Raw genomic sequence first — 15,539 nt, forward strand, 5'->3', positions numbered from 1 at the left:
ACGCCGCTAGAGACCCCTGCCAGGACACCCAGGTTCACGCGTCACCGGCCAGAGGGCTTGCCTTACTCCGTCGACATCAGCGGCGGCATCATCATGGATGATGACGGCAAGAAGGTGATCTCGCGCATGCGTGGTCTTTGCTCTCAGCTGTTTAGACACTACATACTAAACAAATGGAGTGAAGTACCAAGTGATTTAAAAAACAGAGTCATCAGCATACTTCATGATGAGTTTCCCGTTCCAACACGGGATCAGCGCTTCAATGAAGACCTGATGAAGATTCGAATGCGCGAATACTGCAAACACAAGTGTTCCAAAGTGAAAAAAGCAATCAAGAATGGGTGGAACAGGCCAGATTGGCTGGCCAAAGAAGATTGGAAGAATGCGAAGAAAGCAGCGCGCGAGAATCCCGACAAGTGGAAGCAACAAAAGGATGCAGCCAGAGCGCGAGTAGAGGCAGGGAGCTCGCACCACTTGGGAAGCGGTGGATGGGCATCATTTGAGGCCGATTTTGTAAGTCTTTTCACATTGCTCTTTATGCATGTTCGATAGTTTAGGGTTTATGAGTTTTTTAGTTCTAACATAATGAAATCTTTGTATGTTTTGACAGTGGTCGATGACAGGACGTGATCCCACACCGTACGAGCGCGAGTACGAAGGCAGGAAGGGCTTAAACGCCCTGATGGACATTCTCAGTTCTCGCGGCGGCATGGTTAGTATTAGGGTTTACTCTTTTTTATTTTTTGTATTGTTTTATAAATGTCGTTATATGTTTATACTTACTGAAAGCTGTCTTATTGTCTTTTTTTGCAGAATCCGACAGATACGCCGCTTGGACGCGATGAGACATCTGACTAGACGACGTCAGTTTAGCCGTAGCTAGATAGCATTAGTTTAGGGTTTCTCATAGCTTATGTATCATGAGACAGATTTTATACGTCTTTTTAAACCATGTATATTATTACATTTGTCACCGCAGTTCCTTTTGTCAATCAATTCTTTATGCCTATGATGTTGTACAATTGTCATTATTACATTTGCCAATCAATTCATTTTGCCTATGATGTGTACAATTGTCAATTTTGCAAACAATGCGTCTTGTGGGTGACTATTTTGGGTCTATTATCTACCTTTGCACTTTTTTAAAAAAGTGAATCAAGTACAATATGGTTGATGGGTTGAATGCCCTGCCACCAAAAAAATATTCTCTCGCGCGTCGCTATAAGCGTCGCTATTTATGGCTCTGTAGCGTCGCTATGAGCGTCGCTATAGTCTTCTGTGTAAACGTCGCTATAGGCATCGCTATATAGCGACGCTCATAGCGACGCCTATAGCGACGCTCTCATAGCGACGCTCGTAGCGACGGTTTTAGCGACGCCGGGGGTTATAAAAACCCAATGTATTTCCGTCGCTAACAGCGTCGCAAGAGCACACAACCTCTTGTAGTGATGGCTAGCAACACAATGAGCATGACATGGTGAAGGGAGACAAATACCACATCTGCAATTACAGGATAAGTGCAGGCTAGATTTATTGTGCCTCTTTTGATTGAATGCATCTTTGAAGAAAAGCATCTGCACATGTTCGATGCAGCAACATGTCTATCTATCCTTCAATTTACGAAAAAAGAACAACTTCATCATTTCGAAGGACCTCAAGGAAATCTTTTATGCAGCTCAACCTGTCAAAACAAGATAAAAATGGGTTAGTGATTGAGAATTCACCAAGGTGGTTTAGTACGTGCCATATGCAAGTATTCAGTACGTGTTGTTTGTGTATTTGTGCACTAGAATTTTTTAGGTGCGTAATATTCATTTAAAAAACATATAGTAGGAAAAACCCCAATATATATAAAAATTCAACCTTATACCATATCCTAGTTCTGCATAATTCTACATAGAGACAATTCTAGTTCTAAAGTCTAATGTATATAGATATTAGAGCAACCATCAAGATATAGATTGCATAAACAATGACTGTAAAACTAGATACTTGATGCTTATGCAAGCATGCACCTTCAATGATAAACTGAAATATAACAGTTTACTCGTTGTAAAGAAGGCTTTCACTGTTTTGGAGAGGACCTTGGCTGAGGGAACATCGTCAACCTTCGGGGATGATTTTGGATGTTTCTAGGTGTATGTAGATGGTTGAATCAACCTCTATAAATTAATTACAGAGCGCTGGATAGACTTGTAGATGACCCCAAAACAGAGGGAATGAAAGAAGGGGGCAAATGTACGATCAATGCGTATTCATTATAATATAGTATCTATCGCAGTGAAAAAGGTAAGGTACATACGACTTCATCGGAGGGGTCTACATAGTTAAAACTTAGCCTATGTGTTCTTGAAAGGGGTTTCGGTGATTAAGAGACATCCTTATACCCTATAACTTCATAAATGGGATTTAAGCAATTGAGTCTAGGTGGTAAAGAAACTTTACTGGAGGGGTTTTGCTTAAAAGCTGCTCCACTCAAGTTCTAGGTGAAATTTTCACCTCTAATTTTCACCTTAATAGGTGATGTTTTACCTAATAGGTGCTCCATCTCAAGTTCTAGGTTTAATTTTCACCTATTAGGAAATATATTAAGGAAATCTTTTCACCTTAAAAGTTGATGTTTTTCCTAAAAGCTGCTCCTTCTCAAGTTCTAGGTGAAATTTCACCTATTAGGAGAAATCTAAAGGAAAAATGTTCACCTTAATAGGTGACGCTTTACCTAATAGTTGCTACATTTAGGTTCTAGGAAAAAATATCACCTTTTACATAATATTAAAGAAAAACTTTTCACCTATTAGGAACAGTTTTACTTAGTAAGCGAAATTTCCACCTAATAGCATACCAATTAGGCGATGCTTTAACCTTTAGGTGCTTCCTTTAATATTCTAGGTAAAATTAATAGTAAAAACTTTCACCTTTAGAAGTGATGTTTTACCTTATTGGTTCTCATCTTAAGTTCTAGGTGGAATTTTCACCTATTAGGAAAATATTAAAAGAATACTTTTCATTTTTTAAGAGAAGTTTCACTTAATCGATAAAATCTTCACCTAACAGCATACCTATTAATTAAAGTTTTACCTTATAGGAGCCCCTTTTCATGTTCCACGTGAAATTCTCACCTATTAGGTAAGGTGAATAATACCATTTCCAAAAGAATAGATAGACAAGAGTAAAATATAAATTATAATCAACCAAAAAATTTACTACGTGCTAAGGTATGTACCTGTGGTTCATCCAATAGGTGAATTGCATACTCAATGAAAGATCCTCTTCCAACTCGTTTTCTACAGACATCTTTTTTGTTTGGAGACACGCGTGTCTGGCTCATCCAAAAGGCAAGCACCAGGTCCTTTATTTGATCAGATATGACATGGCCTAACCTTAGGTTGCTTCTGGCACAACACCAAGGGTAACTCCCCATCTTCTGAGACTTGTAGACGGGAGCTCGTAGCAACTAAATTTCTCCGATGCAAGCCTAAGAAATTTGCAGTTTGGGTGTGATTGACTCGCGTTGAACTGTTACCATTGAGCATCATCAAGCATGCAGATCTTTTAAGAGCCAGCTATGCTGCAGATTGTGGAACCTTGACCTCTCGCATGGTATTTTGGATGTTGGATAAAATAGACCGCTCAACTGTAGATGTTGCAAAACTGGGAATGGTCATGAAACTAGGGTGTTGTAGTATTAATAGCTTGAATATGTCCTTCTTCATCTCTATGTCCATCCCTCTTGTGACTTGCTACCAACAGCTGATAACTGTCTTGGCAGCCTTCTTCTTAATAACATGACTATCACAACACATTTCAACTCCCTTCTTCCTGCTTCTTTCTTCTCGTTTCTCTGATCTTAGAAATGGCCGTTGATTCTATATCCTCGTTACTCTATTGTAGATTATGAAAGGGTTCATGAGGCTCAAATGACATTGGCTGAATGAAAATCGGTGGAGGCACTGGTTGAATCTCACGACATGTGTCATTCGTGCTGCTCCAGTCATTGCTACAACCATCGGATTCCATTCGAGATGTAGAAGCTCAAAATCAAAAGATGTACGAGTAGAAGAAGATGTCAGATTGAAGCAAGAAGAAGAAGTGAATGGGGAAGGGGACGAAGGATTGAAGCATTCAAAAAATGTGAAGACAAGAAGCAACGAATCAAGGGAAGGGGAAGCAGCATGGAAGTAAGGTGATGAATGGAGAAGCACTGTAGCCCACAGAAAGAGGGAAAATGAAGAAGACGATGATGAAAACTAGGAAAAAGCGAGAATTGCAAAGGTGGCCGTTAGCAAGGACGGACTGCAACCAACTTAAAACCAGTTAACATGCAATAAAGTGACTTCAACTTCCAATAAACAACTGCATAAATGCCTTTTTTTTCACCTACACAAGGTGTTGTCCAAGACATCACTTTTTGTATCACCTAATCATGCTTTCACCCTAGTACTATATTAAAAGCAAAGACCTTTCATCCACGTGGCTGCAAGCACATGAATGGATGCAACTTTCTTACGGTACCCAACCTTGCCATGCTTTTGCCCAATCTTGCAAATCAGGCATGGCGTGTGCTATCACCTCTCTTGCCAACTCGGCATCATGCATTGCCCAACAGTCTCACTACCTCAAGTTGTGAATGTTGCCCTTGAGTGGCAGGGTAAGATTTCGATCAGAGCTCTCTCTCTCTCTCTCTCTCTCTCTCTCTCTCTCTGTGTGTGCGCGCGCGCGCGCGTGTGTGTGCAGGGGAGTCCATCCATTTCACCAGAGTCTCCTTGTCCTCCAATGTCGGTCTTATAGAAGCAATCTCCATACCTAATGTTTCCCACCATAAGCAGCTTCCCCCCCCCCCCCGTGCGCAGCCTTGCCAGCGTATCAACCAGTAGCCTTGGTAGCCCTGTAATTAGTGCCTCGACCTGTTGACCACCAGCAGGTCACCACCCCGCTCATCACCTCAGTCTACATTACACGTGCAGCTCCCCCATTCATCACCACCGTGCCATCACCAACTTTGTCTCGACCATCTGTACGTGTAGCGGTCTGAGGAGCCGTCAAGCCAACAGAGTGAGATCCCACTATCCTTGTGTCGAGACCCTGCGGCTTCTTTAATTCGAACTTTGTTCAAGCCTGCGCTCTCTCTCTCTCTCTCTCTCTCTCTCTCTCTCTCTCTCACAGCCTTATAACAGAAGCAAGCTCCATACCTAATGTTTCCAACCATATGCAGCTTCCCGCCGTGCAATATAGTCTTGCCAGCTCTGTAATACAACGCATCAGCCAACAGACTTGGTAGCTGTGTAATCAGCGCCCCGATGCATCAACCACTCAACAGGTCACCAGCTGTGGCGTTCGAAGGAGCCGTCGAGCAAACAGAGTGAGCTCCCACTATCCTTATGTTTGTGTGCATAAAGAGACCCTCCGGCTTCTTTATTCAGACTCTGTTCGAGCCTGATCTTCTTTTGCTCTCTCGTCTCTCTTTTGTCTATTAATTACAAGGAGGGAGATGGATAGCTGTAAGCATGTCGATGATGGCATGCAGTAGAGCAAGCAGAGTTTTAGCATGGAGACGATGGCCCAGGTAGAGAGTAGAGAATAAGGGATAGAGAGAGTAGAGAGAGGGTAGAGGTAGAGAGTATAGATTAAGTGATAGAGAGAGAGAGAGGTATAGATAGAGTAGATAGTGAGATTAAAGGATAGATAGAGTAAATAGAGAGAGTGTGTAGAGACTAGGTAGAGAGAGATTATCAAGATTATGTAGATAGGTAGAGAGAGAGTGCAAAGATTACGTAGATAAGTAGAGTAGGTAGAGTTACAAGTGAGGTAGATTAGGTAGAGGTAGAGAAGTGGGATAGAGAGAGAAAAAGAGCAATTAGAGAGAGGAAAAGAGGGATAGAAGATGTAGAGAGAGAAAGAGATGGGGTATAGATAAAGGTGTATAATATTATGTTTTTTGTGTATACTTATGTCTAGGTGTATGAGTAGGTCCTCTCTATCTACCTCTATTTACCCTCCCTCTCTATCTACCAATCTCTCTCTCTCTCTCTCTCTCTCTCTCTCTCTCTACCTCTATTTACCTCTCTCTCTCTCTATGTCCTCTCTAGCCCCGGATTAGGTGTAGAGGATAGATATCTACCTCTCTATCTACCTTAGGTAGATAGATAGAGGTGTGTAGATTAGTTAGAGATTAGGTGTAGAGGATAGAGAAGTGGTGTAGATTAGGTTTTGATAGAGAGAGAGAGAGAGGCACCTCTCTCTGTACATCCTCTCTATCTATCTACCCTCTATACAAAGGAGCCGGTCCCCCCTCCAAAAGGCTTTGTATTATGGTTTCTCCCATCAAGAGAGACATTGTACAATACAATTCTTTGTGTTCCTTCAAGACTAGCTAGTGCAATGAAGATGAAAGCTTCATGCACCAAGCAAAACACTTAGCAAACACAACTTTGATTATCCCCGGTCTCATACCCAAGACCTCACACACCTTCGAAGATGGTGAGAGCTAGCAGGGCATGAGAGTAGATTGAGAGGAAGAAGGAGTATCTTACGAGAAAGATGTACATCTCCTCACATAATCACTCATATTAGCATAGCTTAGCTTAGTAATTAGCATGGTAGAAGAGATGAGCATGCATTGAAGCTTGGCTCTTGGTTGGATTTGCATCCACATGCCAAGAGTGTGTTGATGTAGGCTTCTATCTCACAAGCTTGGAGTAGGTGATGAGCTCTCCATTAAAGCTTGGGAAGAGGTAGTCTTCTCTTTCTTCACACATGAGATTGTGTGAGTGTGTGTGTGATAATGCCTTGCCCAAAAATCAGCCGGCCCCTCTCTCTCTTGGGCAAGCCCTCTTGCTATTTGCTCTTGCAGGCTCCCCATTGGACCTCCCCAGGGCTAGCCTATCACAATTAAGCAGCATAAGTGATAGCCTTCTGACATGTGTCCCCCTTTCCCCTTTTGTGAGAGATTAATCAATTAAATTTAATTGATTTAAATGAATTAAATCCCCATTGGACCTTTCCCCATTCTGACCAATAGGAATTAAGTAGCCCATTGGGCTGCTCAATTCCTATTGGACCCCTTCACGGGCTGTCCAATAATCATCCAGGAGACTTAATTTTCATTGGTTCTTTTTATTAAGTGTTTTAAAATTAATGAGGCTAAATTTACTCTAGCCTCATTCTCATTGGTCCACTTCAAGGGTCATCCAATAGGAATTGGGCACACTTTGGGAGCAACTAGCATAGGCATCTAACATGTGTCCTTCATTCCCTTTGTGTAAAGGGGGCTTGTGTGTGTGTGTGTGTTGCTTTCTCTCTCATCCCTTACTTGCTAGGCTCGTCCCCTCCTATATAGGGATATGCAAGACTTTTTTGGTCACACACAAAGCATCCAATTCCTTAAGGTTGACCTTTGGACATAACCTTTGAATTTTGGAACCTTAGCATTTTGGAAGTCTTAATGGGCTGAACCTTAGGGTCTTTTTAGCCCATTGTTTCACATGGCTCTTTTGCAGATGGCCCCCCCTTTGGATCCCTATTTTCCCTCCTTTGGATCCCTATTGTGGCCGGTCTGCTAGCTTAACCAATATTCTAGCTTTTTCTCCCCTGGCACTTCCCCATATTAAATGATCAGTTTAACATGAGAAAATCATTTAGGAGAATTAGATATTGATTATTATGACATTACCTCTCTCTTGAAATCATAGTCGTCCTCGACTATGGTGTAGAGAAGATAAAGCATATTCATGAGTCCTTTTCTTAGCGGGTAGAGAATCCCTATGTTACCCTACGACATCATTCCACAATGGATGACTAGTCCATTTGGCACTTGAGAGCCTGAGGCTGCCGCAAGCATGTCTGCACATTAGTCCTATCAATCTTCCATAGTAGAGTGACAAGCTCTACTTGGTGTTTGGGAGACGTCGTCTCCGCAAACTTGATCTAAGCATGCATACTACTTCATTTTTGTGCACAATAAAGAAAAAGAGAGTCTTATAAGACAAAAAGAAACTTTGTTCATTTTTAACATTTTGTACATTTGCTTACTCTTGGGAAGCATTGTAAGCATTGACAAGGTTTAGGTTATCCTTTAATTGTATGCCTTGCATCCATCTAGCATCTTCAAAAGGATAATTCTTAAACTTAATAAGATATCGTCGGATAGTCTTACCGCCTCTTAGTACCTTGTCTTCATGTCGGAGAATGGACTCGGGCTGCAGCACCTCCTCTTGGTCCTCGATCTCCGGTGGGTCTTCAATAGTTGGTTCTTGAGGTGACTCTCCTTTGTAAGGCTTTAATAGGCTCACATGGAAAGCATTGCGTATGAGCCAATGATTGGGCAACTTGAGTTGATAAGCCATCTCATTGATTGGCCTAAGAATCTAGAAGGGACCATAGTACCTTTTTGCTAGTTTAGCATAGTACTTTTGGTGGCCCATAGGATTCTTGCCCGTCGTGTGCCTTAATAGAGCCTTGGGAAACTTTAACAAGAACCAATCATTTTCTTTAAAGGCTTGGGCTCTTCTGTGCTTGTCAGCAACAGCCTTTTGCCTTTGCTGTGAGATAGAGATAGCATCCTTAATCTTTTGAAAAGATTCTTGTAGGTCTCGGCTATACTCATCTGCAGCGAAGATCTTCCCATGTACTTTAAGTAGCTAGGGACTTTTTGATCTTCCCTCAATTACCTCGAAAGGTGCTTTTCCCGTGTAAGTATGTACAGTGTTATTGTAAGCATACTCCACTAAGGGTAAGTACTTCTCCCATTGGGATCTTTGATATACTTCCGTTACATAGGCTTTTAGTAGATCGAGAATAGTTAGGTTAGCTATTTCACTTTGGCCATCCGTTTGTGGATGATAGGCCGAAGAGAAGTTTAGCCTTGTCCCTAAATTCTCAAAGAGACCCTTCTAGAAATTACTGGTCATTCTAGGATCTCTATCCGACACTATGGACATTGGCAAGCCATGGTACTTGAAAATTTGAGAAATGAAAGAGGGTTGCCATTTGATGGGCTTTCATAGTCGCGGTGAGTGACACACCCCTACACCTTTTAGCTTGCTATGCTCTTCCTAGTTGTGTGTTTGCAGCCTTTTGAGGCTTTTTGACAGGTATAAAATGAGCTTGTTTACTGAACCTGTCTACTATCGTCCATATTCCCATATTCCCATGGATAGACTTAGGCAATCCAAAGATAAAATCCATGGATATGCTCTCCCATGGTGAATTAGGGATTGGCAAGGGTTGAAGCAATCCAAGTTGCTTCCCTCTATCAAATTTTTTCTTTTGGCATACCACACATTTAGAAACATACTCTTGTATGCTCACTTTCATGGTAGGCCAATAGAAATATGTTTCAATTCCCTTTAAGGTAGACTGAATCCCTCTATGTCCCGCATAAGGTGGAGCATGAGATTCATACATTACTTTCTCATGTAGTGAGTTAGTAACACATAGTCTATTTCCATAGAGAAGATAACCATCTTGTAAAGTAAATGGTTCTCCTTTCTTCCCTAATGCAAGGGCTGAAATCACATCTCTAAAGTCAGGATCAATAGCGTACTCATCTATCATTGAAGATAGATCATTGTGAGTTGCTATGGAAACCGCATTCACTCTCGGCCGTCTTGAGAATGCATCAGCTACTTGATTATGCTTGCCAGCAATGTGAGCAATATGAAAATGAAATTGCGAAAGGAAATTTACCTGCCTCATTTGTTTGTCAGAGAGCTTGGTCTGCGTCATGAAGTACTTAAGACTTTGGTGATCCGTTCGCAGAATGAAAGGAGTCCCCAATAAATAGTGCTTCCATGAGTCTAAGGCATGTAGAACTGCAAGGAGTTCCTTTTCATATATGCCTAGAGCTTGCTCAACAGGGTCGAGCCTTCGACTCTCATAGCCTATGGCGTGCCCTTCTTGGAGCAAAACAGCTCCAAGGCAATCACCACAAGCATCACATTGGACCTCAAATGGTTTTGAGAGATCCGGTAGTGTAAGCACAGGTTGAGAGATAAGCTTTTCGAAAGCATTGTTCTCCTTAGCAGACCATGTATACCTAACGCTTTTCTTTGTTAGGTCATGTAATGGTCCCGCAATTTGTGAGAAATTTTCTATGAAGCGTCTATAGTATGCACACATACCTATAAAGCTTCTTAGTTCATGAAGATTCCTTGGTTTAGGCCATCCTTTTATTACCTCTAACTTTGATGGATCCATTTGGATGCCATCTTGAGAGATAATGTGACCTAAATATTGAACCTCTTGCAAGAAAAAATCACTTTTCTTTCGATTAACATGAAGTTTATTCTCTCTTAAAACTTGAAATATTACCTGGAGGTGTTGCTTGTGTGCGTCTAATGAATTAGAGTAGATGATAATATCATCAAAGAACACTCCAGTGAAGGTTTGATGAGGCCTGAACAGCTTCACCATCAAGCGGTTGAATGTGGCTGGTGCATTGGTCAAGCCAAAAGGCATGACAATGTATTCGTAAAGACAAAATGTGGTGCGAAATGCGGTCTCTACAATGTCTTGATCAACTATCCTTATTTGATGATAGCCACTTTTTAGGTCAATCCTACTGAAGTAGGTCGATCCTTGTAGCTTATCAAATAGATCTTCTACCCGTGAAACGGGAAACCTGTTCTTGATAGTGATCCTATTTAGTGCTCTATAGTCAACACACATACGATATGTGCCGTCTTTCTTTTGCACTAATAGCACAGGTGAGAAAAATGGAGATTAGCTAGGCCTAACCATGCCCTTCTCAATTAACTCATGCACTTGCCGCATAACCTCCTCTTGTTGAGCTTGAGAAACTCTATAAGGAGGTTTGTTAGGCGGTGAACTTCCTGAAAGAAGTTCAATTGCATGGTCATCATTACCTCGTTTAGAAGGTAGCTCACAAGGGATGTCGTCAATAAAAACATCTTGAAACCCCTTGAGAAAATTGGATAACTCTAATTCCTTTTGGTTGCTTTTATTTTCTTTTGCTAAAGCATTAGGTTCATTTTGAGAATCTTTAACAAATATCATGTACACGGAAATAGAGCTCTTTATTGACTCGTTGATAGCTGGTGTATGTACAATGGGGATAGTGTTACCCATTTCCTTAGCATCTATATACATGTCTTTTTCCCTGAACTTAAAGGAGATTCTCCTTTCAATAAATTTAACATCGGCAGAAGCCAGGCGGTCAAATCATGGTGCCCCTAGTGTTGAAGGAGTACGAGCAGAAGTGCGACGCGAGAGAGAGTGCTAGAAGAAGAGCACGACAATATGGTGAACTCGCTCTACTGTAATGTGTAGAGCATAGTGAGTTCTTATTAGGTTTTTACAAAAGAATATGTGTACATACCTGGCGGCCCGCCCACATACTTGGGCGACCACATTGGGCTTTATACCCCAACAACCTCCCACTTAAAGTCCAATGTGGTACTTTAAGTGTGACAGAAGCTACTATACAAGCTAATATACAAGAGATGTAGAGAAGTGATGTACTACCCTACACCTAACTACTTGCGAAAATGCGCAAAGCTCTCTGAGGGAAGTCCTTTTGTAAGTAGATCAGCAGGATTTTCTGTGGTGTGAACTTTGACAAGCTGAAGTTGCTTATCCTCGAGCATTTCCCTGATGAAATGATACTTCACATCCACATGCTTTGTCTTTGAGTGATAAACTGGATTGCGAGCCAATTGTATAGCACTTTGACTATCACAATATAACACAGGCATCTCTTCTTTGATTCCCAAATCTGTTACTAGTCGATTAAGCCAAATTGATTCTTTGCATGCCTCTGATGCTACAACATATTCAGCCTCTGCAGTAGACTGAGTAACACAATCTTGTAATCTAGAACGCCATGATACTGCTCCACCAGCCCATGTAAAGACATACCCTGACGTAGACCTTCGGTTGTCTAAGTAGCCTGCATAATCTGAGTTTGTAAAACCCTTTACACTTAGCTCCTGACTCCCATAGCATATACGCATACTCTTTGTAGCTTTCAGGTATCTCAATATTCCTTTCACTGCCTCCCAATGTTTCTTGCCTGGGTTTGACATGTATCGACTTACTACTCCCACTGCAAATGCAATGTCTGGGCGAGTAGCAATCATTGCATACATCAAACTACCCACTGCAGACGCATATGGAATCTTATCCATTTCAACCTGTTCTTCCTCAGACACAGGACAATCTTGTTTGCTAAGTTTCACATATGGTGGCAATGGAACACTCAGTGCCTTTCCCTTCTCCATATTGAAACGTTGCAAAACCTTGTCAATATACTCTGTTTGAGATAACCAAATCAACTTCTTTGATCTGTCTCTCTCAATGCGCATACCAAGTATATGACTTGCCTCACCCATGTCTTTCATGTCAAACGATTTTTCCATCTTTGACTTCAAAGCTGAAATTTCTTCCAAGTGCTTGCCAGCAATCAACATGTCATCCACATACAAAATAAGGATCAGCCAACTACCATCCTTAGCCTGCTTTGTATATAGACAGTGATCGAACTCACTACGTTTGTAGCCTTGAGAAAGCATAAACTTGTGGAATTTATGGTACCATGCCCTCGGTGATTGTTTTAAGCCATAAAGACTCTTTAACAACTGGCATACCCAATCTTCCTTGCCTTTCTCAACAAACCCTTCTGGCTGCTGCATGTAAATTTCCACATCTAAATCACCATGCAAGAACGCTATCTTGACATCCATTTGGTGCAACACCAAATCTAATATAGAAACCAATGCAAGAAAGCATCTCAATGTAGTCATCTTGACCACCGGAGAGAAGACTTCCTCAAAGTCAATGCCTTGTTCTTGCTTAAAGCCCTTGGCAACAAGACTTGCTTTGTACTTTGGCTGACTATCATGAGCGGTGATCTTATACCCGTAAACCCATTTACAAGGTAGAGCCTTTTTGCCCTGTGGTAATTTAACTAGCTTCCATGTCTTGTTTTTATGCAGAGCTGTCATCTCTGACTGCATGGCCAAGTGCCGATTCCCGGAGTCCTTCATTTGCACTACTTCCTTGTAACATGAAGGCTCATTGCAATCAGTCAACATGAAATAGTTCATAGATGGAACAAACCTATCAGGAGGTCGCGTGACACGTCCAGATCTACGCACAATAGGTGGCTCACGCTCAGCCACAACCTGTGGTTCCACTCTATCCTATCCTTGCTCCTCTTGAGCCCTGACATTTTGTCTTGCACGTGCAGGTCCATCTTCTTGGAAGACAACTCTTCTAATCTCCTCAACCCTTTCTGGTTTAGAATGGTATTTGGATTCATTAAAGTGAACATCATTGTTGCGGACAACCTTTCTGGATTCGGGATCCCAAAGTCTGTACCCCATCTCACCAGAATTACCATAGCCTAGAAATATGCACTTTCTACTCTTTGGCTCAAGTTTGTTCCTAAATTCCTTTGGAACGTGAGTATATGCCTCACAGCCAAAGACTCTGAGATGCTTGTATGAGGGCATTTTGCCTGACCATACCATCTCTGGCACTGAATCCTTCTGCAAAACCTTGCTAGGAGATCTATTTACAAGATGAACAGCTGTTAATACAACTTCAGCCCAAAACCCATTTGGCAGTTATGCATTAGACAACATACTTCTGACCTTCTCTTGTATGGTCCTATTCATCCTCTCAGCAACACCATTTTGAGGAGGATTGTAAGGAGAATTAAGTTCACGTTTTATACCTTTTGACTCACAAAAGTCCTGAAAGGCCTTTGAAACATACTCTCCACCATTGTCAGTGCGTAAGCATTTAAGCTTCTTGCCACTCTGATTCTCCACAAGTGTCACAAACATTTTGAAAACACTAAACGCTTCATCCTTGTGCTTGAGAAAGTAAACCCATACTTTCCTCGAGTAATCATCTATAAATGTCATAAAGTAAGAAGCTCCCCCTAGAGATAGGTTAGGCATAGGTCCACACAAATCACTATGAACAAGTGCCAACTGTGTATCTCTTCTACTGCTTCTATGCTTATGTGGCTGCTGTGTTTGCTTACCATACAGACAATGTTCACAGAATTCAAAATCATTAAATGAAAATCCAGGCAAATAACCAGAATGAGACAAGATTTCCATTCCCTTCTTGGACATATGTCCTGACCGGCAATGCCACAAAGAAACGTTTGGCTGCTCGGTTACATTGATTAAATTTTTAGAGACATTTGATACATAAATCATGTAAAGTCCTCCAGAGTTTACTCCATGTGCTACTGTCATAGAACCCTTGGATATCTTCCACATGTTCTGTCCAAAAGTGGTGACGTAGCCAGCGTCATCAAGTAAACCTGTGATGATCAAGCTCTTTGTAATTGCGGGAACATGTCTCACATTCTTCAGCGTGAAAGAAGAGCCATTCTGAAACTTCAATTGAACATCTCCAACACCTAAGATCTCACATGTCTGCCCATTGCCTAGCCGAACATGATCTTTAGTGGTCACATAAGAAGTAAACCACTCCTTGTTTGGAGACACATGAAGTGATGCCCCTGAGTCTATATTCCGGTCACTCAGTGCATTTCCATCAGATGCTATAACAAGAGCTGAGTCCATTGTATTCTTCAAGAAGTAGATGTCTCCTGACACTAAACTGTCATCCTCTGCAACAGTGTTTGTCACATTTATTTCTTGAATCTTCACTGAGGACTTGTTCTTCTCACCATGGTCTTTAGCTTTCTCTTTGCCTGTTTCTGCTTTCCATTCTCTGCAGTCTCTTTTCATGTGACCCTTCTTGCCACAATGGTAGCATTCTATGTCACTCTTGCCTTTAGCACTACGGGACTTGCTACGAGACTGATTCCTCTTTCCACCTTTGTACTTTTCTTTGGTCCTTCCCCTAACAACTAAGGCTGTTCCTTTGCCTTTCTCCATTGTCTTTCTATTGGTTTCTTCATTAAGTAGACTTCCTTCTACACCTGCTATGTTCAAACCATCTGGAGGTGCAGAATTACTCAAAGCTGTGCGAAAAGTGTCCCAAATTTCCGGCAATGTGATCAACAGGAACATAGCTCTAACAGGTTCATCAAACTTGACACCTTGAGCTGACAACTGACTATAGATTGTGTTGAATTCATTCAGATGATTGGACATAGGTGTCCCTTCTTTCATCTTCAAGTCAACAAGCTTCTTAAGCCAGTATACCTGTGAAGCTGCACTCTGCTTCTCATAAAGATCACTTAGCTTTAACCATGCTTGATAAGCCGACATCTCGTCTGCTACATTGAAGTAAACGCTTTCTGCCAAAGTCAACATAATGGTAGAAAGTGCCAATTCATCCATTTCGCTCCATTCATCTTCGTCCATATCTTCTAGTTTTATCCCCTTGAGCTTTATAGGTTTTATCTGCTTCTTTTGTACCAACACGTGCCAAATCTGTTGCTTCCACAATGGGAAATTGGTTCCATCCAGCTTCTTGATATTGTAAAGAGCAGTGTCCTGTGATCCAGCCATAGCTACGCTTCACAGTAGTTTACTTTCCTGGGAAAAATTCGGCAGAGTTTCCCCTGTAAACTAACCTCTGAACCAATATCA

General features: G+C 41.6%; 1 protein-coding gene across 1 annotated transcript in view; it reads left to right on the forward strand.

Moving 5' to 3' along the window:
• The first annotated feature begins 273 nt into the window (after nucleotides 1–273).
• Nucleotides 274–15,539, forward strand: part of LOC147461402 (uncharacterized) — a 29,513-nt gene continuing 14,247 nt past the window's right edge. Inside the window, exons 1-2 of the mRNA XM_086505484.1 lie at nucleotides 274–513; nucleotides 611–712. Coding sequence (XP_086361610.1) covers nucleotides 274–513; nucleotides 611–712 — 342 coding nt within the window. The remainder of the gene's footprint in view (nucleotides 514–610; nucleotides 713–15,539) is intronic.

This window comes from Adiantum capillus-veneris, chromosome 3 (assembly GCF_014529385.1).
Source record: "Adiantum capillus-veneris isolate H3 chromosome 3, ASM1452938v2, whole genome shotgun sequence".
In the NCBI taxonomy this organism is placed as follows: Eukaryota; Viridiplantae; Streptophyta; class Polypodiopsida; order Polypodiales; family Pteridaceae; genus Adiantum; species Adiantum capillus-veneris.